Genomic DNA, 23,353 nt, shown 5'->3' on the forward strand with positions numbered 1-23,353 from the left:
ACCGGCCTTAATGAGACTGTTTTAGGGTATTAAGGACGGTGGAGACTAGGTAGCTGCCTGACGGGCCATGCACTGTAGCTACTGCACCGTTTCTCCTTCAGCTTTTGATCTCGAATTGAAAAGGACCTTTTGGAGTCTTGGGTGATCCAGAAGAGTTCAAAGATTAATGCCTAGTTAAAGCTTGTAAAACCTGGATGTCTCAGTGGTCACACATTTGCCCCAATGTTAATTTAATCATATGCTGCTGATTGTAACAAACAATACAGGGAATCCACTTCAAAGCTGGCCAGACTACTAACACTTTCTTTTTTTATCACTAATGATGCAGGTGGCGATAGTGTTTTTCCACTCTTTATTGGAGTCTTCAGATGACTGGAGAGCGCACACAACCCAAGGATGCTGCAGTGACAAATGAGAGTCTGCGGTCTCATTGCTGATTCACCACATCTTAAGTGTAATGGCCTGTGCCCTCTATCCTACCCCTGATTGGGGAAGGCTACGGTGCACCTGTGAGCCCATAAGAGCAGCAGGACAACTAATAACTGTTCAATTCAACTTTCAGTTTGCCTCCTCTAATGCCGTGTACACTAGCACGCGGTGCCGCGCAGTGAAACGCCGCTTCCCATTCATTTTCAATGGAAGGAAAGCGGTTAGAAGCAGAGAGGGCGGAGGACGGTGGTAGCCTACTTTCGCAGCCAAAATTATATATATATATAAAAAAAATATAAAAAATACACAGAGGATGCTTTTACTCTCAAGAAAATGCAAAGAGCGCCATCTGCTGCTATTCCCATGTCCTGCAGGAGATTTTTTTCTCCCACATTCTCGGGAAGATACTGTATATCTGCTCTCAATTTATACTTCAAATATACAACATATGTGATTACATGCGTCGGACAGGGACTGATGTTGGTTTATTTCAAGTTTCAATTTCAACAAATTCTATCAAGGGTGAAAGAAGTGAACAAAACATGAAATATGTACAGTCATAATACACAGAAAATATAACAGACGGTATATAAATATAGGTACGGGAGGGATAAAACAATGACTGAAGCTAAACAAAAGAAGCGTGCATTGTAAATGGTTCACAAGGAATAGAACAGCCAAGCCAATATTACATCTGTGGAAAATACTGCCATTAAACTATTGGCTTTATTTACAGCAGCCTTGGGATGCATCCCAAATGGAACCTTATGCCCTATATAGGGCACTACTTTGACCGGGTCCCACAAGGCTCTGGTCAAAAGTAGTGCACTGGGTAGGGAATAGGGTGCCACTTGGGACATAACCTTGGTCTTCGACGCAACACATTTCCTGTCTAAATCATGACATATAATACAGTATTTCGAAATAGGGGCAAAAATAACAATTCAAAAGCAGTATTCAGAAGCTATTAGTATGGATTAATATTGCAGGTATACTGTAAAATATAAATAAACAAGGCACAAGCAAATACACGCTCAAGATACATGGCTTGAGGATAATAGGGTTTGGTTTTTGATACAGGCCAACGTGTGCACACAGCATACAGTTACAGTATAGTATACAATGTTTGGTCTGTTAAATCAGCCCTAGCTTGGTAGCTGTGATGGATATCAATAGTGTGTGTGTGTGTTATATAATACAAGCTGACCAGACATTCATAGATTAGAAGCAATGTTTCTTCAACATAAAGTCAGAGTTGGGAATGTTAGTTAATCATTGAGGTTGCTGGGTATAATATTGCATGTTCCCTCACATGCAAATGAGGTCTCTCTCTGACTCTCTTTTTATAACAAGTCTGTGAATCAATGATTAAAAGTACTGTACAAAAACACTCATTTTGAGTTTCATTTTTGATTCAATTGCAACAGGCAGGTCTAACAAAAGAAATACTGTGTTTGTATTTGACAACATTTTGGACTTGGTCATAGCTATAGCTGATTAAATTGCTATGAGTTCTCACATTTGAGAAAACAGAAACATTGTGCACTGTTACAGTACATTTAGCAGTCAATGTAGTGAAACTGTACTACAGAAACAGTAAGGCCCGATAGTGTTCTCAGTAACACGCCACCTTTATCTGGAACTTTTAACAGGGTTGGGCTCAATTCCTTTCAATCAAATCAGGAAGTAAACTGAAATTCCAATTTCATTTTTATCCCCATAGACAAGCATTGAGGAAAATTGGGAATTGGAATTTCTGAATGGACTGAATTGAAATGGAATTGACCCAAACTCTGAATTCTTGTTCTAACCGAAACAACTGTACCTTTAACATTCATAATAAGGAGAGTAAAATACATTAGGTTTAACGCCATGATTAGTATTTCTAAAGCAGCAGTAACATTTCATAGGTGCGCATAAAAATGACATCTATACATTTCAAACAAGGATGGTTAACTTACAATGGTCATTTACAGTGCTTTGACAAAGACGTTTATCCAAGTAGTTGGATTTTTTGTAACTAATTCATTATTGCTGGATTCAATTCAAAAGACATATTTTTTCCCTGTCTTTAAATTGTAAAAAAAATTATAATAATTGCACTGGCACTTAAAATGTCCTTAGATTATCGACTAATACGTCAGATTGTCAAGGTCTTTCTACTATGTGACGAATAGGTACTGCCCATATTTCGATTTTAGACAAAATATTTCACATTTGAAAATTCTAGGACTCTAGAATTCTAGGACTCTAGAATACTTCAGATCCCAGTAGTTTTGACTCATTACAACGTGCCCGAATGTTAAAGCACAAAAAACAGCAGACTCAAACTCCACCAACTCAACCAATAACTCCCCTTCCATAATAATGTATGAAAGGTGAGATTGTAATCCTTGTGACAAGGGAAAACATTCCTTCACCAGTAGTTGGGTCCAAACCACACAGTCGAAACACAGGTGTTACACACACAGGCAGTTTACAGAGGCTTATTCAACACAGCTTTTCACTGCATGTACTAATCATTGGCCAGCCAAATGATCTTCTCCCACTAATGGAAATGAACGTTTTTTTTTTTTTTTGATTCTCACTAAGAAATTCTACCGCTTCACAAGGATTATTCTTTAAAAATACAGGCTTAAAAACATAGCATCGTCACTAAGAACAAATTCTTCAGACGGCAAATACTACAGAACAATTACTATCGAAATCGCCATTTTTAAACTGCCCCTTTACAAACAGCACGGTTCCAAATAAGCCTATCTGTCCATTGCGAGAAGGAACAGAGGCAATCGTGTGCAGGGCGACACTCTGCTTCCATCAACATTAAAACCTTTCAGACGGTTTGTAAAGGACTCAAGTTTCATTCAAAGCTCTATACATTCATTCGACTGGGTCTGAAGTAGTGTCGCATTCGTATCTTAAAACGTGGAATAAAAGTATTTACAAGACAACAAAACGGAAGGAAATAAAATACTGATTGCAACAGGCATAGGGTTTCCCAACAAGGAACAGCCTACAGCCTTTATTAGAATACATTAAAACCACAAGGAGGTCTGGAAAGAAAGATTGAGGCACAACCGTTTCCCTATCTGGGTCACGTTCATTAGGGCACGCTATGGAAAATATTTAAAAACGGTGAAAAGAAAAGAAAATTAGTGTTTCTTATTGGACCAGTAGTCCAGGTAGTCCCTTCCTGTTTCATTCCGTTTTGCACCGTTTGGTGCCTTATGAACATAACCCTGTACTGTATGTACCTGCACACACACATGGATGAAGCCGGAGGGCCACGTTCATTAGTATGAGGAGATGTCTGAAGAGCTGCTGCTGTTGCTGGTGGACGTCTGGGCTCTCTTTATGTACAAGTTCAGCAGCTTCATCTGGTGGGATAGTAAAGACGCTGAATGAAACCAACACATCGTTTCAAGACATTGAAAAACATTCTGCAACCAATAGATCTTGAAAAAAAGAGAAGGGAATTAAAGACATTTTCTGCATCCCAAATGGCACCCTATTTCCTAGTGCACTACGTAGGAAATGGCACCCTATTTCCTAGTGCACTACGTAGGGAATAGGGTGCCATTTGAGACCGACCCAGACAGGGTGCTGAGATGAGACGGTAGTGTACCTTGCTTCCTGTGAGCTGGGCCAGGTAGGGCTTCAACTCTTCACCGATGACAGAGTAGACAGCCACCAGACAGAACACACTGGCCTTCCTCACACTGCTCTCTGTGTTGTCATACCCCTGTACACAGAGAGACATCAGAACAATATTAGACATACACCGAGTACAGCAAACATTAGGAACACCAAACTGTCGAGTGTGAAAAACCCAGCAGCGTTGCAGTTCTTGACACAAACCGGTGCACCGTACCCTGTTCAAAGGCACTTCAATATTTTGACTTGCCCATTCACCCTCTGAATGGCACACATACACAATCCATGTCTCAAGGCTTAACATTCCTTCTATAACCTGTCTCCTCCCCTTCTACACTGATTGAAGTGGATTCAACAGGTGACATCAATAAGGGATCATAGCATTCACCTGGTCAGTCTATATCATGGAAAGAGCAGATGTCCTTGTTTGTTTTGTATATACTCAGTGTCTAGACAGTGTGGCATAATCCCAAGGACAGAAAGTCCTTATCTTATGTAACTAAACCCCAAGCATCAACACTTTATTGGAAGCAGATACATACCAAGTGCTTCTATTTAAAGTAGATACATATCAAGTTCTTCTATTTAAAGTAGATCCATTTCAAGCGCTTCTATTTAAAGTAGATCCATTTCAAGCGCTTCTATTTAAAGTAGATCCATTTCAAGTGCTTCTATTTAAAGTAGATCCATTTCAAGTGCTTCTATTTAAAGTAGATCCATTTCAAGTGCTTCTATTTAAAGTAGATCCATTTCAAGTGCTTCTATTTAAAGTAGATCCATTTCAAGTGCCTCTATTTAAACTAGATACATATCAAGTGCTTCTATTTAAAGTAGATCCATTTCAAGTGCTTCTATTTAAAGTAGATCCATTTCAAGTGCTTCTATTTAAAGTAGATACATTTCAAGTGCTTCTATTTGAAGTAGATACATTTCAAGTGCTTCTATTTGAAGTAGATACATACCAAGTGCTTCTATTTAAAGTAGAACATTTCAAGCGCTTCTATTTAAAGTAGATACATTTCAAGTGCTTCTATTTGAAGTAGATACATTTCAAGTGCTTCTATTTGAAGTAGATACATTTCAAGTGCTTCTATTTAAAGTAGATACATACCAAGTGCTTCTATTTAAAGTAGAACATTTCAAGCGCTTCTATTTAAAGTAGATACATTTCAAGTGCTTCCGCGTCAACTAATCAGTAAGTACATCAATAAATCAACCAATGGACTAACCAATCACTCAACTTGACCTATAAAGCCATTTTTACCTGCAGTAGTCCTGGTATGATGTCAGGCAGCAGCTGGTGGAGGGACTCCTTGGTGATGCGTTCTATCACCTTGGTCTGCATCTTGATGGAAGCCAGGTTGATGGGGTAGTCAGCTGTCTGGACGATGGGACACAGCACCTTGATACACTGTTCTGGGTGGATGGAGCCAGCCAGGGTGGAGGCTGACTCCTCTGCTGCCCGCACAACCTGGGTAGAGAGGGAAGGGTAGAGTGAGGAGGGTGAAATGGTTGATCATGGAATGTGTTCATTTTGGTTTATTGGCAGAGAAGGGTACATGTACAGTACCAGTCAAAAGTTTGGACACCTACTCATTCAAGGGTTTTTCTTTATTTTTGACTATTTTCAACATTGTAGAATATTAGTGAAGACAGCAAAACTATGAAATAACACATGTAGTAACCAAAAAAGTGTTAAACAAATCAAACTAGATTTTATATTTGAGATTCTTCAAAGTAGCCATCATTTGCCTTGATGACAGCTTTGCACACTCTTGGCCTTCTCTCAACAAGCTTCATGAGGTAGTCACTTGGAATGCATTTCAATTAACAGGTGTGCCTTGTTAAAAGCTAATTTGTGGAATTTCTTGAGCCAATCAGTTGTGTTGTGACAAGGTAGGGGTGGTATACAGAAGATAGCCCTATTTGGTAAAATACCAAGTCCATATTATGGCAAGAACAGCTCAAATAAGCAAGGAGAAATGACAGTCCATCATTACTTTAAGACATAAAGGTCAGTTAATACGTACAATTTCAAGAACTTTGAAAGTTTCTTCAAGTGCAGTTGCAAAAACTATCAAGCGCTACGATGAAACTGGCTCTCATGAGGACCGCCACAGGAAAGGAAGACCCAGAGTTACCTCTGCTGCAGAGGATAAGTTCATTAGAGTTACCAGCCTCAGAAATTGCAGCCCAAATAAATGCTTCACAGAGTAACACAGAGTAACAAACACATCTCAACATCAACTGTTTAGAGGAGACTGTGTGAATCAGGCCTTCATGGTCGAACTTCTGCAAAGAAACCACTACTAAAGGACACCAATAAGAAGAAAAGACTTGCTTGGGCCAAGAAACACAAGCAATGGACATTAGACAAGTGGAAATCTGTCCATTGGTCTGATGAGTCCAAATGCGAGATTTTTGGTTCCAACCACCGTCTCTTCGTGAGACGCAGAGTAGGTGAACGGATGATCTCCACATGTGTAGTTCCCACCGTGAAGCATGGAGGAGGAGGTGTGATGGTGTGGGGATGCTTTGCTGGGGATTTATTTAGAATTCAAGGCACACTTAACCAGCATGGCTAAAACAGCATTCTGCAGCGATACCCCATCCCATCTGGTCTGCGCTTATTCGGACTTATTCATTTGTTTTTCAACAGGACAATGACCCAAAACACACCTCCAGACTGTGTAAGGAGAGGGATGGAGTGCTGCATCAGATGACCTGGCCTCCACAATCACCCGACCTCAACCCAATTGAGATGGTTTGGAATAAATTGGACCGCAGAGTGAAGGAAAAGCAGTTCAGCATATGTGGGAAATCCCTCAAGACTGTTGGAAAAGCATTCCTCATTAAGCTGGTTGAGAGAATGCCAAGAGTGTGCAAAGCGTTCATCAAGGCAAAGGGTGGCTACTTTGAAGAATCTCAAATATAAAATATATTTTGATTTGTTTAACACTTTGTTGGTTACTACATGATTCCATATGTGTTATTTCATAGTTTTGATGTCTTCACTATTATTCCACAATGTCGAAAATAGCAAAAATAAAGAAAAACCCTTGAATGAGTAGGTGTCCTAAGACTTTTGACTGGTACAGGCGAGACTATACTTCATCCCGACAGTCTTTTCATAATTTTATTTCATGAGCTATCAACTCCATTAAAAAACGAACACATCATCACAGAGATGAAAGCTATTAACTCAAGATGTGTAGACTTAGCATGTCCTCTAAAGCAGAGCCTCATAAACAGAGACAGCCAGTGAGAGCTACCTCTTTGTGGGAGTCTTTGTGTGCCTCCAGAGTCTTCATGATGGTGAGTTCTGCATAGTTCTTGAAGCGTGCCGGCTGGTTACGTAAGATCTCCTTCAGCACTCGTAGTGCCAGGGCCCGGATGGTGTGCTGCAGGTTGGGGGGAAAGGACAAGACATGCTCAGAACCAACCATTCAGAGACAGTGGAAGGAAAAACAATGGGTTAAAACATCAGATTGTGGCATTGCTCCCAGGACAGGAGTTTACTTTATCTCTCCATCCATCCATACATCCATTTATCTTTTCCTCCAGAGTCCTTACATCTTGGTCCGACAGGGTCTCCAGCAGCAGGAGCAGCATGGTTTTGAAGTGTTCCTCCCACACTGCCAGGCTGTCCTCCCGGGCTATCTTCAGCAGCTCCACCAGGGCTCCCCTCCTCTCCTCTGGCCTCTCACTGGGGTTAGACAGCTCCTTCAGCAGCTCACCCGCCTTTCGACGACCACAATAGGTATTAGTCAGTGACCGCTGAATTACATATAGATCACTAAATGGAATTTGATAGGATCTCCATGTCCGTGACTTTATAGTGTTATTATGTAGCTATAGTAAAACACTGAAAAAAATGGTTGTTAAATGAATTCAACCAATCACCAGTTCCAGCTGCTCCGCAGGGGAACTGTTCTTGGTGTGCAGCATCTTGTTTTCTCCACCACACTCTTGGCGCCCTGCGAGGAAGAGGGTTGAGAGGGGGGTGGGGGAGTCTTACCTTACAGCTAATACATAGCCTATTATAAACAGGGTGGTCCAAGCCCTAAATGCTGATTGGCTGACAACCGTATAGCACGGGTATGACAAAACATGTATTTTTACTGCTCTAATTACATTGGTGACCAGTTTATAACAGCAATAAGGCACCTCAGGGGTTTATGTTATATACGACACCTGGGCCTTATTGCTTAAAATGTTTTATGACCATCCAAAATGGCACCCTATCCCTATATAGCGCACTACTTTTGACCAGAGCTATGTAAGGAATAGGGTGGTCAAAAGTAGTGCACTACATAGGGAACAGGGTGCCATTTCAGACTCTTGAGACAGCCTCACCATCTCGAAGCTGCTCCACGTCGTCCTCGTACACCGTCTCTCTCAGGGCAGCCTTGTCGTAGGCGCTGATGGTGTCTGTGTAGTTGTAGGGGTTGTAGTCGCGGCCCCGGGGCCCGGAGAAGGAACGCGGGGAGGGGGTGTTGAGTAGGGAGGTCTTGTTGTCCAGGGCCGTGCGACCCCCGGGCCCCTCCACCACGTCAACACCAGAGTGTGATGCTGTTCCAACACCCGGCTGAGGAGAAACAAGACTATTGATAAAAATGTAACATAACAAATGTACAGTTTTTTTTTAAATAACTAAACGTATGCATGTCCATTCTAGAGAAGATAAAAAATATTCACCAAAGAGAACATTTGCCAAACAAGTGCACTTGTTCACTCCCCCCTCTGGATTTAAAAGGAGTGGGCTGTGGGAAGACACTCCCTCTAGTCTATTCTAACACCAATCCAAATATTTTAAATCAATGAGGGTGAGTGAGTGAGTGAGTGAGTGAGTGAATGAGTGAGTGAGTGAGTGAGTGAGTGAGTGAGTGAGTGAGTGGAGAATAGTAGGGCAATTGCCAAAGCCCCTCACCGTGTCCTCTCTCTTGCCTCTGCCCGGCTCCATGAGGTCCTCCTGACTGCGGAAGCTGAAGTTCTGGATGGCCTCGGTGACGCCTCGCAGGGAACTATAGATCTGATCGGTGTTCAGGTTCTCTGTGTCGTACTCCAACATGCTTCAGGTCACACCGCGAGGGGAGGGTTATTATTCAAGTACGACACTAACATACATCACCACCACAGGAAGAAGACATCTCTGCCCAGTGGGCAAAAGCGGGGGGGAAAAACTGGTTGAAATGACGCCATTTTATTTACCTAGTACGTAAAGATGTCATTTCAAGCAGTTTCTCATGTAAAAGATCAACCGTGCATAACAGTAGGTGTTGACAGAGACAGAGTGGAACAGACTGGAGAGTCAAGGTGTTAATGTGGTGAATCCCCCGAAATGTGGCCACATGAGAGCACAGATTGCGGAATGGAAAATAAAAATGAAGTGAAAGGAAAGGAAAGGAAAAACAAAATAGACCGTGGGGTAGGGACAAATCAAGGGTGACACAGCTATGTGACAATGTACCTGGGAGAGTAAGCACTTCGTAGGGTCTTCAGGGAGGGGGCAGCAGGGGTGGAGGAGAGAGAAGGGAAGGGAGGGGGGTATTTTGACAGGCCATCAGCACTCCAACCCCATAGCCGACTGTAATGTGCCCAGAGCACGGCAAGGGAGGGAGGGAAGGAAGGAGGGTGGGAGGGAGGGAAAGAAAAGGGGGGAATAGAGGCGCGAGGGAGAAAAAGAGAGACGTGAGGAGGGAACAGAGCCGAGCAGGGGGGAACTACTTGTTGTGGTTGTTAGTTAAGTTAGTAGTGATGTAACTAACTTCTACGGTGTGTTGGGGACCAGGTATTAAAATGTTACGTCAGACCTACCTGGGAGAGAGCCCCCCCCCATGGGAGCAGTTGGTGGGAGAGGTGAGGGGGCTGCTGCGACTGCTGGGGTGGCGAGGTAGGGGAGGCGTCCGTCCCATGGTGCTACTGGGAGAAGCCTGCGGATCACACAGAATCGGAGCAGGTACAGTACATTATAAACTGGGTGGTTCGAGCCCTGAATGCTGATTGGCTGACAGCCGTAGTATATCAGACCGTATACCACAGGTATGACAAAACAGTTATTTTTACTGCTCTAATTACGTTGGTAACCAGTTTATAAATAGCAATAAGGCAACTCAGGGTTTGTGATATATGGCCAATATACCACGGCTAAGGGCTGTATCCAGGCACTCTAAGAACAGCCCTCAGCCGTGGTATATTGGCCATATACCACACCTCCTCTGTCTTTATTGCTTAATCATATGATGCTATCCCAGTATGTTTAGATTACAATTGTCCATGTTACAGCAAGCAAGGTTTAGGTTGATGGCTAACGGTGCCAGTGAGAAGAGGACCTTCCTGAGCAAATTCCCTACTCTTCTTCTCATGGGGAGTAGATATTTGGGATCCAGCCATTTTGGCCCTGCTCAGTCTCATCCTCTCGAAGACGTCGACTAGACGTGAACGTCAGAGTCAGGTCTTACCACGCCGGTGTTGCTGGAGTTCCGCAGGTGGCTATGCAGCAGTTTAGTGGCTCCGTCCTGGAAGGTCTTGGGCAGGGCCCCCAGCAGCATGGTGAACTCTGGGGTGTTCAGCTCGAACAAGGCGATCAGAACCACCTGGGCCGCCTGGGGATTAAAGGGTCACAGCGAGGTCAATGGTTAGAGGTCGACAAAGAGGGCGTTCACTTTTTCCCCCACTAACATCGATATGCGATATCACGCAACAGGGAAGTGCATTTCAAGGTAATGTTCGGCCCTTAGAGAAGAGGGAACATTCGACAAGCCCATTATGCTCTTACGGAACAATGAGTAGTCAATCAATGTACTGACAAATACATGATCCTTGTGCACCGCGCGGAAATACAGAAGCACACATTCGTTGAGGTTCAGCTAGCATTCAGTTAGTCAGGCGCGTTAGAACCAATGTCAGTTCTCGTAAACCAGTTCAAAAACCAGCATCGCAATGCTCTCGGGTGAAATTCCATGCATGTTGGTCAACCAAACCTGGTCACTGCAGATAAACAAGAACTATGAGTAGCAAGTAACAGCAGCACAGGCTATTAGAAAAACGAAATATTACCGCACATTCAGAGCCATTGTGTTGCCCATTCCCACCCCGTCGCTTAAAGGGGAAATCTGCAGTTGCGACATAAACGGTTTGACTTATAAATGAATTATATGTACCCAAATATTAGCTTGTTTAACTCCATTGTTTGTAAACAAAGTAAATGTAAAACAAACACGGTACAGCCTCAAAACATAGTTAAAACTATCATTTTGATATCATGGATGGTTAGTCCTTGCATCCCTAGCTCGGTCTATGAATTTGAGAGTGGTTGCATTTCTCCAGCCCAATCTCCCAGCTTTTTAGCAAAACAGTGGTTGGGTCAACACCTTGTTATCTTTTCAACTGCTGATTGCCGCTTTAACATTCACTCATTATGAAGAACACTTTGAAAGCAGAAACAACTGTTCTGGCTCATTCAGAGCCATTTCAGTCCCCATTCCCACCCCTGCATTGTCCTTTACATTCATAGTTATAAAGCAGAAACAACTCTGTGTCTGCCAGCAAGGCGAAGTTGGATTAGAGACAGAGAGCCCAGGCTTGAGGAAGTTATGTTAGGCAGACTGCAGACCGTGCAGCTTACTGATGGGCCGGGGGGCTCTACTACCTGCTTGCACCTCTCCTCCACGTTCCCCTCTCCAGGTAGAGAGGCTACGGTGGTGCTGGGCCTGCCTGACAACTCCTCACCTGCCCAGCTATGGTGGAAGCTCTGGGGTTGGGGTCGACCGACGGGTAGGGTGGGGAAATGATCCGTTTAAAATACAAAAATAAAAACAACCAAAAAAAGGGATAAAGCCAGCAAACAACAGTTATTTTAGAGCTTCGGCTGATCAGTTGAAAATTGGCCGGCTGGTTAAATCTGGGACATTTACAGAAATGCTGATTAATGTGCATTGTCCCTGTGAAACACAAAGTCAAACATTTTTTTAAAGTGTCTGACGCTGTTGCTATGGAAACAAAGAAACCCAACTCGACCCACCTTCCGGACGTCGGAGCTCTTTGGTTCCGTGGTCCAGGTGATGATGCGGGAGACGGCCAGGCGTGTCTCGCTGGAGTTGACAAAGTCTGCGGGGTCCATTTGACGGGCCAGGCACTCAATGTACCTCAGGATGGCCACCTTGACCTTCAGGTTGGGGGTCTGGGTCTGGTCGACGATGAAACGCATCAGGATGTTAAACTGCTGGTCCAACGGGAACGAGTCCCTGGGAAAGAGAGAGGAAAAGAAATAGAAAAAGGCATGAGATAAGAGGGATTGATCCACTAGAACAGGGATCATCAACTAGATTCAGGCAAGAGAGGGTTTTTTTCTTGCGTGGATTGTCGTGGGGCCGGTACCTAATTACAAATCATTTGTAGATGGCAAATTGACTGCAAGAAGTCCAAAGCGATATAATATTTGACTAAAACATAATAATTTCAAACCTCATTTGTATATTATCACGTGTCTTTCTTTTATGTGTGGAAATACTTGGGAACAGATTTCCCAAAATAAAATCACCTGGACCTGATAAAAAAAACGTATGTCCAACAATGAAAATGCAAAAAAATATATTTTCTCAGACAACATGGGGGGACAAATAAAACCACTCGTGGGACAAATTCGATCCCGCGGGTCGCCAGTTGGGGAACCCTGCACTAGAACCTCTACAAACAGACAAAAGCAACATCTAAGGGCTTTTCACACTACCAAGCAGAGCCAAACCAAGCTGTACTGAGCTGGCCTGGTTACACATCCACCATAGTGGGTGGAATTGTGCTGAAAAGCAAAAAGTGGAGAAATGTGTGAAAACAGTAATAGAGATGGGGCTTTAGTTCTGACCTGGTGACGTCCAGAGCCTTCTGGACCTTGGCCTGTACGGAACCCAGGAGGTCAGCTCCCATCTTCTTCAGCAGCTGGGTGAGCAGGACAAACAGCCAGTCCTGCACGTCCTCTCTGTGCAGGGTGATGAAGTCTACCAGGGTCTCCAGAAACATACTGAACACCTGACACCAGACACAGTGACCACCCAGCCAGTCAATAACAGGCTATACATATTTACTTTACCGTTAAGGAGTATTACAGTAGGCCAACGTACAGAACATCAATAATTAACCAATCAACTATCTGAATAGTTCGATTCGATTGCATTACTATTAAAAAGTGACGGACAAAAACAAAAACACTTACTCGCTGATGTTATAAATCCACCGCAAAGACCACCATGCGACACAAAAACAGACAGTTAGTTAGTACAGTAACTACATTAGCTTCACGTCAGAACACAGGTTATATCAGACACGGGGGGGCTCACCTTGCTGTGTGGGTCAGCAAACATCCTTGTGAAGATCTCACACAATCTCTTCAGCTCCACGCGACTGCGACACACGAGCGGAAGAAAAGTAAGGCAATCAATCGCACAGCACCTTTTGGTTTCGGCCAGATTTCAAATCAAACTTTATTTGCCACATGCGCCGAATACAACAAGTGTAGACTTTACCGTGGAATGCTTACTTACAAGCCCTTAACCAACAGTGCAGTAAAATAAGAAGAAAATATTTACCAAGTAGGCTAAAATAACAAGTAACAATAACAATAACGAGGCTATATACAGGGGGCACCGGTACCGAGTCAGTGTGCAGGGGTACAGGCTAGTTGAGGTAATCTGGACATGTAGGTGGGGGAGAAGTGACTATGCATAGGTAACAAACAAACAGCGAGTAGCGGCAGTGTACAAGGGGGGGGGGGGGGGGGGGTCAATGTAAATTGTCCGGTGGCGATTTTTATGAATTGTTCAGCAGTCTAATGGCTTGGGGGTAGAACCTGTTTAGAAGCCTCTTGGACTTAGACTTGGCACTCCGGTACCACTTGCCGTGCGGTAGCAGAGAAAACAGATTTGTATCTAGAGCACAGTTGTCTCAGTGACGGCCTCAAATACGCGACATTACAAAAGTTCAAAACAAAAATAGATCGTCTCTATCCCACCTGAGAATTCTCTGGCTAACGAGCAGGCTCTGTAGTCCCAGCAGCCCCTCCTTCCTCTCAGACCAGTTGGAACTGGCACAGTGGTTCAGCACCTCGGCCACGTCCTCCGTCTGTCTCATGTAGTGGGGCGGGCCGCCGTTCCGCGAGCCATACGAGCGCTCAGAGCAGGCGCTGCTGGCGTCGCTGTTAGCGTCGTCGTCTGAGTAGATGCCCGGGGACTCGTACCGCCGTCTGACTGGCCGCCGCTGAGGGGTCAAGGGTTAAGAGGTCAAATGGTCCTACAGGTACATATACAGCATGCTCACTAAGTCATGCCACAGAGTGAAGAGAAACCAACGACACTTACTGTTCAACAAGCTGCCATAAGACTACATTCGAGAGGCAAATAAGAGTCCAAATAGATGCTAATCCAAGAAAATGAGAATGCGAAAAAGCCATCAAAGCTATTATGATCAGCATGCTATGACTCAGATGGTAAAGAGGATGGAGAATCTAAGTCACACCTTGTTGTTCCTGGCGTCTCCTAGTAACAGGGCATCGGCTACAGCTGCCTCCACCTCGGTCCCAGTGTTGAGGATCCTCATGGCGTTGACAGAGGCTGAGATACGGGCCTGGTGGGCCAGACCTAGACGCTCTGGAGGAAACACAGGGATATTATAATACTTTTAGAATAGTATTGTAGTATTATAGGAGCACAGTAATACAGTATTACAAAGGAAAAGCAGTCGACCTATTAAATGGGGTGTAAAAGTCACGGGGGAAAAAACAAACCAAGCAAATTTCATCAGCAGGTCATGAGAAACTCAAGAGAAGACAACACAAAATAATAATATGATGAATTGTTTTATTTTACAGCACAGTATGAGGGCCAATAAAAAAAGTGTACTAACAAAACAGAATGACACAAAATAACACAGATTGACTTGAAAAATAAGACGCATCCAAACTGAAATAAGGAGGATGCTCAGCTCTCCATCGCCCTCTGTGGGTGATCGAGGCGAACTGCATGATGGAACACTGACATGCCATTGTCTGGTCTAATAGAGACGTGCAGGACAGGTCACCTGAGCGGCCCACAGACTCAGCCGAGTGGAGAGCACTGGTGGAGCGGGAGACACGTCTGGACGCTAGAGGAGGAACACGGGAGGGAGTGGGGTGATACTTTACTTGGATAGTCCAATCTACTAACCCTTATCCTAACCTTACACTTATCCTAACCCAAAACGTCACCCTTAGCCTAACGCTTATTCTAAAACTAACCGTAACCTTAGAAACCAGTGGCTTATCAACCGATAGTTTGTTGATAGTATGACCATCTGTAGAGCTACAGATGGAAAACCGGGAGAGGATATCCCACACGTGAAGTTAGACACAGCTTTAAAAAGAGCATCTTCTTCAACTCACACAGTACATGACCTGTCAACCCGAGCAGGAGGAATTCTACCATGTGGCAACGCTAACTGGCTTCATGCAAACATTAGCGGGAAAAACGCTGAGAGGCGTCCCGGCGTTGGACACAAAGGCTCTGATCGCAAGTCTATAAGCTGACCGCGGACACAAGTTCAGCGTCAACTCATCCCGTGCCGTGTCATCAATGACTCTGGCATGATTAGTAAAAAATGGTTGTTGAGGAAAATGTTGTTGTCACTCAGGAGTGAAAAGGAAAAATTTGAAAGACACAAGTAAAAGGCATGCAGAAGACGGAAGCAGAAGAGGTTCGTTTTGGTTGGTTTTCTTGTGGTCTGATGATGGCCTTTGTGTTCTATTCTACAGAGGGCTAGTCAGGGTTCAGGCCCCCGGCAACCAAGCATTTGAGGGGCATGGTGGCTATGGTCTCTGGGCTGGGCATGTTACTATACCGTACTCACCCAGAGGAGAGAATCCCCGAGCGGGGCTGGTGTCCCGGCTGCTCTCCCTAGAGGTGTCCCTGCTGCAGCCCTGACTCATGCTGGGCCGGGGGATACGACTCCTCGCTAGCATAGTGGTGGGGGGGACGGGGACACAGAGAGAGAGAGCAGCAGCAGGAGGAGGATGAAAGAGCTTTATAACACACAGCCAGACAGACAGCCCAACACACTCAGAGAGAGAGAGAGCCCAACACACTCAGAGAGAGAGAGAGCCCAACACACTCAGAGAGAGAGAGAGCCCAACACACTCAGAGAGAGAGAGAGCCCAACACACTCAGAGAGAGAGAGAGCCCAACACACTCAGAGAGAGAGAGAGCCCAACACACTCAGAGAGAGAGACAGCCCAACACACTCAGAGAGAGAGACAGCCCAACACACTTAGAGAGAGAGAGAGCCCAGCGGAGTAGAGGAGGAGTTGAATTAGTCAGGACAGAGGAAAAGAGGTTGCATTCAGTGACAGACAGGAAATTAGGTGGTTCAGAGAGCAGAGAGGTTGGAGAGGAGGAGTACAGCTGTAGAGGGGCTGTTTTCTGTCTTCAGTGTATCTGTGTGTTGTCCTTCCTGGTCCTTACCCAGGCCTGATCTGTCTGGACTGGTGTCTCGGCTGCAGCCATGGCTGCGGGGGACTTTAGGCCTCCTGTCTGCTGGCGTTGCTGCTCCAGTTGCCCTGGGGATCCTGCCGTATGTATGGCTCAGGAGACGACCAGGGGAGCCAGAACGACTGCCAGCTGCAACACAACATAGTATGGTATATTTATAAAGGGAGAAACATACATACCCACACAAATGTCGAAAAGGTGGTAAAAAATGTCAAACAATTGCTCTAGATCAGTGATTCTTGATCCTGGGGTCCCAAAGGTGCACATATTTGTTTTTGCCCTGGCACTACACACCTGATTAAAAGTTTGATGACTTGATTAGTGGAATCAGGTGTGTAGTGCAGGGCAAAAAACAAATATGTGCACCCTTTTGGGTCCCCAGGACCAGAATCAAGAAACACTGATCTAGAGAAACAACGTGTCTTTTTTCATTACGGAGTGTTGCCCATATAGCGGGGGAAGACACTCACGTTGAGACACTGACACCATTTTGGCTCGACTTCTCCCCCTACTGTCTGTGACAGAGGGACTCGCCCCCACGCCGCTCCCCGAACTCGTTCTCCTGGTACGCACACGGCCTGGAAGGGAGAGAGAGAGAGACAGACGGAGAGAGATAGTGATAGAGAGAGAGAGACAGACGGAGAGAGACAGTGATAGAGAGAGAGAGGGGAGGGAGAAAACAGACTTAACTTCACGTGGACACAGATCCATTCAAATGCAGACACACGCGGCTTGGCGACACCAGCCATCATCACCTGCAGCCAGAGATCTCATACATAAACAGAGACACTCGCTAGTCTATACTTGCAGGTTGCTGCCAGCCATTTCAACAGACACATGCACTCAAATCTCTATTAAGCTGGTCCAAGCAAGACATCTCAAGTCACAAATGTCTCATCCTCTATAAAAAACAAAAATCCATCTCAACATATTCATTCACAACAATAGACACAAATACAGAAACATGATTCACAACAAGTATATTCAAGTATTCTGTTCTAGGTAGGACAATGGTTCATTCAGGGGGAAAGGAGAGTACAGCACAGCATGAGTTCATGACATTACCGTTAAACAGGCAACGATAAAGGTCAATAACCCGACAGACACTGAGGCTGCCTGCCTTTACAGTCACGTGAGTTGGACAGGTCTATTTGTGGACACAGTCAATGTCTCGGTCTCCTCTCTCTGGCTATGATGACCCAGTTCAACGTAGTTCTACCATGCAGACAGTCCATGCAGAGTTCAACAGATGAGCACCGTATATAGTCAATGACGTAGCACACTACAAAGACGACCACTGTAAACATGGCGCAGTGTATTACACAGACCAAAAGGGGACAGAGAAATCTGGGTCAAGTCTTCCAGCTCCCACACATCAAGAACAAACACACAGTTAGCCATCTCATCTTACCCTCTGGCCTAATGTTACCAGGTGTGTTGTCTAAGGGCAAAAACAAGAGCAGGAAAGTCCAGGAGAGAGGTTAGCAGAAGTTAGCAGGATAATCCCCATATGGAAGACTGGGAGGGGTTACAAGATTTTGGAAAGGCCTTAAGATGTATTTTAATCATCATATTTTGAAAAATAAAATTGAAATTGTTGTTAAATCTCCATGCTATGGTCCTATATCCCTCGTAGTCAGCAAAAGCGTCTGTGAAGGTATGAGGCTCACAGAAATAGAATTATAAAACGGGGGTGGTTGAAGCACTGAATGCTGATTGGCTGACCGCCGTGGTACATCAGACCGTATACAACGGGAATGACAAAACATTTTTTTATTTTCACTGCTCTAATTATGCCGGTAACCAGTTTATAAGAGCAATAAGGCGCCCCAAGGATTTTGTGGTATATGATCACTATACCGCGGCTAACGGCTGTTTCCGGGCACTCGTGCCTAAGAACAGCCCTTAGCCGTGGTATACTGGCCATATACCACACCCCCTCGGACCTTACTGCTTAATTAGAACACACACACACACAAACACACACACACACACACAGAGAGACAGAACATATGTTTTGGCTCACCTAGAGAGGCGTAGGAGCCGGGTGGCAGAGCGGAGGCAGCGCTGAAGGGGGCGGGCGAGGCGGGCACGGGAGTCATCCTGGTCTTGGCACTAGCGGTGGCGGCAGCGTTCACATCCACGTCGCTACGGGAACGCTGGAGAGAGCCCGGGGTGGAGGGACCTCTGGAGGAAGCCGCTTTCGCTTCGGGGAGAGGAGTGAAGGGAAGAGAGGAAGGGAGGAAACGGAGAGGGAGGAGAGAGGAACAATGGTTATAAGCCAGAGAGAGGAAAGAGAGGGCGAGAAAAGAGGGAACGTTAACAGCTATAAACCAAACTCCCGTTTCAAGTCGTAATGTCACGTGCACAAGTACAGTGAAATGCCTTTCTTGCAAACTCTAAACCCAACAATGCCGTGATCAACTTCAATGTAGTACTACAAATAACACAAGGTAGAACCAAAACACACAGGAAATAGAAATAAGAAGAACCCCAGAAAGTAAGACGCTACACACAGGGTCAGTTCCAATACTATATTTACAATGTGCTGGGATACTGGACAGATTTCATACAGTACATGTCACGGACATTGTTGCTGTGCTTGAAAAATCATGATCGACATCTTTAGGAAAAATATATCTTCTGGTCTCTGATTATATCCAGAGCTGTGGATCATTTAACCGATAGAAGAGATCTGAGATATTTTCTCCAGTCAGTGATAGTAATGTCAGTGGTTGTAATGTCAGTGGTAGTAATATATGCGGTAGTAATGTCAGTGGTAGTAATGTCTGTGATGTAATGTCAGTCCTTACTCCTGGTCACGGTGTTTCCCATGGAGCTCTTGGCGGACTGAGGGCGGCTGTGGAGACAGACAAAGAGATAGAGTGATTAACCTGACTGACTAAGATCAATACTCCTTCAATACTACTACTTCTCATATCACAGACAGAGAGGGAGAGAGAAACTGAGACAGAGCACTACTCGAGAGACAGAGCACTACTCGAGAGACAGAGCACTACTCGAGAGACAGAGCACTACTCGAGAGACAGAGCACTACTCGAGAGACAGAGCACTACTCGAGAGACAGAGCACTACTCGAGAGACAGAGCACTACTCGAGAGACAGAGCACTACTCGAGAGACAGAGCACTACTCGAGGGACAGAGCACTACTCGAGAGACAGAGCACTACTCGAGGGACAGAGCACTACTCGAGGGACAGAGCACTACTCGAGAGACAGAGCACTACTCGAGAGACAGAGCACTACTCGAGGGACAGAGCACTACTCGAGAGACAGAGCACTACTCGAGGGACAGAGCACTACTCGAGGGACAGAGCACTACTCGAGGGACAGAGCACTACTCGAGAGACAGAGCACTACTCGAGGGACAGAGCACTACTCGAGGGACAGAGCACTACTCGAGGGACAGAGCACTACTCGAGAGACAGAGCACTACTCGAGGGACAGAGCACTACTCGAGAGACAGAGCACTACTCGAGGGACAGAGCACTACTCGAGGGACAGAGCACTACTCGAGGGACAGAGCACTACTCGAGAGACAGAGCACTACTCGAGAGACAGAGCACTACTCGAGAGACAGAGCACTACTCGAGGGACAGAGCACTACTCGAGAGACAGAGCACTACTCGAGGGACAGAGCACTACTCGAGGGACAGAGCACTACTCGAGGGACAGAGCACTACTCGAGAGACAGAGCACTACTCGAGAGACAGAGCACTACTCGAGGGACAGAGCACTACTCGAGGGACAGAGCACTACTCGAGAGACAGAGCACTACTCGAGAGACAGAGCACTACTCGAGAGACAGAGCACTACTCGAGAGACAGAGCACTACTCGAGGGACAGAGCACTACTCGAGAGACAGAGCACTACTCGAGAGACAGAGCACTACTCGAGGGACAGAGCACTACTCGAGGGACAGAGCACTACTCGAGGGACAGAGCACTACTCGAGGGACAGAGCACTACTCGAGAGACAGAGCACTACTCGAGAGACAGAGCACTACTCGAGGGACAGAGCACTACTCGAGAGACAGAGCACTACTCGAGAGACAGAGCACTGCTCGAGGGACAGAGCACTACTCGAGGGACAGAGCACTACTCGAGAGACAGAGCACTACTCGAGAGACAGAGCACTACTCGAGGGACAGAGCACTACTCGAGATACAGAGCACTACTCGAGAGACAGAGCACTACTCGAGAGACAGAGCACTACTCGAGAGACAGAGCACTACTCGAGAGACAGAGCACTACTCGAGAGACAGAGCACTACTCGAGAGACAGAGCACTACTCGAGGGACAGAGCACTACTCGAGAGACAGAGCACTACTCGAGGGACAGAGCACTACTCGAGGGACAGAGCACTACTCGAGAGACAGAGCACTACTCGAGAGACAGAGCACTACTCGAGGGACAGAGCACTACTCGAGAGACAGAGCACTACTCGAGAGACAGAGCACTACTCGAGAGACAGAGCACTACTCGAGAGACAGAGCACTACTCGAGAGACAGAGCACTACTCGAGGGACAGAGCACTACTCGAGAGACAGAGCACTACTCGAGAGACAGAGCACTACTCGAGGGACAGAGCACTACTCGAGAGACAGAGAGCGCAAGAGACAGAAAATGATAGAGAAAGACAGAGAGAGTGCCAAGTAAGCGAGACAAGGAGAGAAAGAAGGAGACAGGGAGACAGAGGAGGAGAAGGATAGAAAGGATGGAGTGTCTCACTTGAGGCTCTCCTGTGAGGAGGAGGAGGAGCGGTCTGAGGCAGGGAGGGACAGGATGCTGTCAGAACTCTTCATGTGGGACTGGAGAGCCTTCTGATAGGACGACTCTAGAGCCTGGAACAGCTGCTCCGCCTCCCGGCTGAAGTGGCCGTGGAACGTCCAGTAGCACCTGCACAACACAACAGAGAGGGCAAAGGCCCAGAGACAGTGAGACAGCCTGTCGTCAACAGGGCAATGTTTCAGGTTGGCAGATAAAATAGCAAACGTGGAGGAAAAGTTGTTACCGTGATGACAAACTCATATTTTCAAATAGAAACATGGTTCATACACGTCCGACATAGTGCGAGAAGTGACTTACTTCCTGGCCACTGATCTGGCCTCGGAGTCTGCATCATGGACTCCTTTCTTGATGGTCTCTGTCAGAACAGCTACACTCCTGTGAGGGATCAAGAAGAGTAGGAACACAAAGCTTCACTCTGTCTGCATGCAGCATCCCAATACCCTCCTCTCCACCAAAACCACCACAGCATAAAAAGCTACGGTTACGTCCCAAATGCCAACGCTTTTCCCTGTATAGTGCACTGCTTTCGACTAGGCCCCATGGGCACTGCTTTTGACCAGAGCCCTATGGCACCCTATTCCCTATATAGTGCACTGCTTTCGACCAGGGCCCATAGGGCTCTGGTCAAAAGTAGTGCCCATGGGGCCTAGTCGAAAGCAGTGCACTATACAGGGAATAGGGTGCCATTTGGGACGCAGTGTAAATCAATGAGAAGGCGACAAGAGAGCTCCCCTGACATCCCAGTCAGAGATTTGGTATCCCCACAATGGTGAAGCACAGTGTGCTTTAATGGGATAGATATCCCTCCCTGGCATTGCCATGGAAACTGCTGAGATGAGGAGGCACTCACTGACAACAACGTAGTTTCATGTTACCTGGACGGGCTCATCACAAACTCACTGGACAGTGGCTAGAAAAAAGGTTTACAGTACAGTAGCTATGTACAACACGGCAATACAATATTGAGTTGTTGAGGAGGGGGGACAATTCTAAGTATGAGTTCATAGGCCTGTCTAGTAGCCACCATTAAAGCGTACCTCTCTAGAGAGCTGGTCTGCCACTCCTGCAGCAAGAGGTCCAAGAACTCAAAACAGCGCCTGGAAATAGAACAAGAAGACTGTTAGGGAAAACAAACAGACGCTCAGCTAGAGTGCGATTAGGGATAAGCCTTTGAGGCAATTTGTTTGTTTACCTTCTCACGGCCACAGATTTCGACTGGCAGCTGCTGGTCACGATAGGAATGAGACGAGGGTAGTGTGTATGCTGGATGACAGAGAGAGGACAGAAACATAGTCATCCTCGTGTCACTGGTCCAGTTTACACTCGTTCAGTTACTAGCTGTTCTAGTAGAGATTGAGTGAGGAACACACGAGGCATCGTTGGAGAACAATCGCAAGCAACGACCAACAATGAACGCCCACATCGGAATGCAGTGGAATGTCATTTGCAGCCCTCGGGTAGGAAAAATGTGAGTTCGTGTTCCAAACAAGGAAAGGCTAGCCACTCGACCATTTTGTCTGACTGACGCTCAACTCAACTACCCAGCTCAATTCAACTAAATTCAATTCAACTGGTGGGACTAATAACAACCAGATAACACATGTAAAATAAACTGTGTATGTAAAATGTATATAGGTTCAGAACTTTGGTGAAATAGCAGAGTTACAAATATATGGCAAATAGAAATCAAACTGGATGAACATCAGAAATAGACGGGAGAGGTGTAGGTTAGAGGGAAGGCCAGGACTAAAAACAAACAAAATATAACTATTGTAAAATAGATTGTGTCTGTAAAATGTATATAGTATGTATAAGCTGGAAGTAGAAGCATATGTGTTATTGTTTATTAGTTTACTCCAATTAGGGGAGGGGTGGTAGGGTTTGTGGGAAATAATAAAGGAAAATATATTTTTAAAAGAGATATATATATATATATATATATATATA

At 45.5% G+C, this 23,353-nt stretch overlaps 1 protein-coding gene across 16 annotated transcripts in view; it reads right to left on the reverse strand.

Moving 5' to 3' along the window:
• Window positions 1-895: 895 nt before the first annotated feature.
• Window positions 896-23,353, reverse strand: part of LOC139532171 (CLIP-associating protein 1-B-like) — a 39,655-nt gene continuing 17,197 nt past the window's right edge. For 3 of the 16 annotated variants that reach the window (XM_071329402.1, XM_071329401.1, XM_071329404.1), the window contains exons 14-41: window positions 22,599-22,669; window positions 22,444-22,503; window positions 21,704-21,781; window positions 21,347-21,514; window positions 19,409-19,455; window positions 18,622-18,801; window positions 18,007-18,036; window positions 17,066-17,173; window positions 16,569-16,724; window positions 15,958-16,062; window positions 15,154-15,216; window positions 14,593-14,723; window positions 14,090-14,334; window positions 13,419-13,482; window positions 12,947-13,110; window positions 12,107-12,329; window positions 11,735-11,836; window positions 10,545-10,688; window positions 9,901-10,016; window positions 9,554-9,670; window positions 9,014-9,155; window positions 8,440-8,671; window positions 7,987-8,060; window positions 7,657-7,824; window positions 7,356-7,484; window positions 5,348-5,554; window positions 4,055-4,171; window positions 896-3,806 (exon numbers count right to left, since the gene is read on the reverse strand). In XM_071329402.1, coding sequence (XP_071185503.1) covers window positions 3,723-3,806; window positions 4,055-4,171; window positions 5,348-5,554; window positions 7,356-7,484; window positions 7,657-7,824; window positions 7,987-8,060; window positions 8,440-8,671; window positions 9,014-9,155; window positions 9,554-9,670; window positions 9,901-10,016; window positions 10,545-10,688; window positions 11,735-11,836; window positions 12,107-12,329; window positions 12,947-13,110; window positions 13,419-13,482; window positions 14,090-14,334; window positions 14,593-14,723; window positions 15,154-15,216; window positions 15,958-16,062; window positions 16,569-16,724; window positions 17,066-17,173; window positions 18,007-18,036; window positions 18,622-18,801; window positions 19,409-19,455; window positions 21,347-21,514; window positions 21,704-21,781; window positions 22,444-22,503; window positions 22,599-22,669 — 3,525 coding nt within the window. In that variant the 3' untranslated portion in view covers window positions 896-3,722. The remainder of the gene's footprint in view (window positions 3,807-4,054; window positions 4,172-5,347; window positions 5,555-7,355; window positions 7,485-7,656; window positions 7,825-7,986; window positions 8,061-8,439; window positions 8,672-9,013; window positions 9,156-9,553; window positions 9,671-9,900; window positions 10,017-10,544; window positions 10,689-11,734; window positions 11,837-12,106; window positions 12,330-12,946; window positions 13,111-13,418; window positions 13,483-14,089; window positions 14,335-14,592; window positions 14,724-15,153; window positions 15,217-15,957; window positions 16,063-16,568; window positions 16,725-17,065; window positions 17,174-18,006; window positions 18,037-18,621; window positions 18,802-19,408; window positions 19,456-21,346; window positions 21,515-21,703; window positions 21,782-22,443; window positions 22,504-22,598; window positions 22,670-23,353) is intronic. The other 13 variants (XM_071329405.1, XM_071329406.1, XM_071329407.1 and 10 more) reach the window with 13 other exon arrangements.

The sequence above is a fragment of the Salvelinus alpinus genome, chromosome 10 (genome assembly GCF_045679555.1).
Source record: "Salvelinus alpinus chromosome 10, SLU_Salpinus.1, whole genome shotgun sequence".
Lineage (NCBI taxonomy): Eukaryota > Metazoa > Chordata > Actinopteri > Salmoniformes > Salmonidae > Salvelinus > Salvelinus alpinus.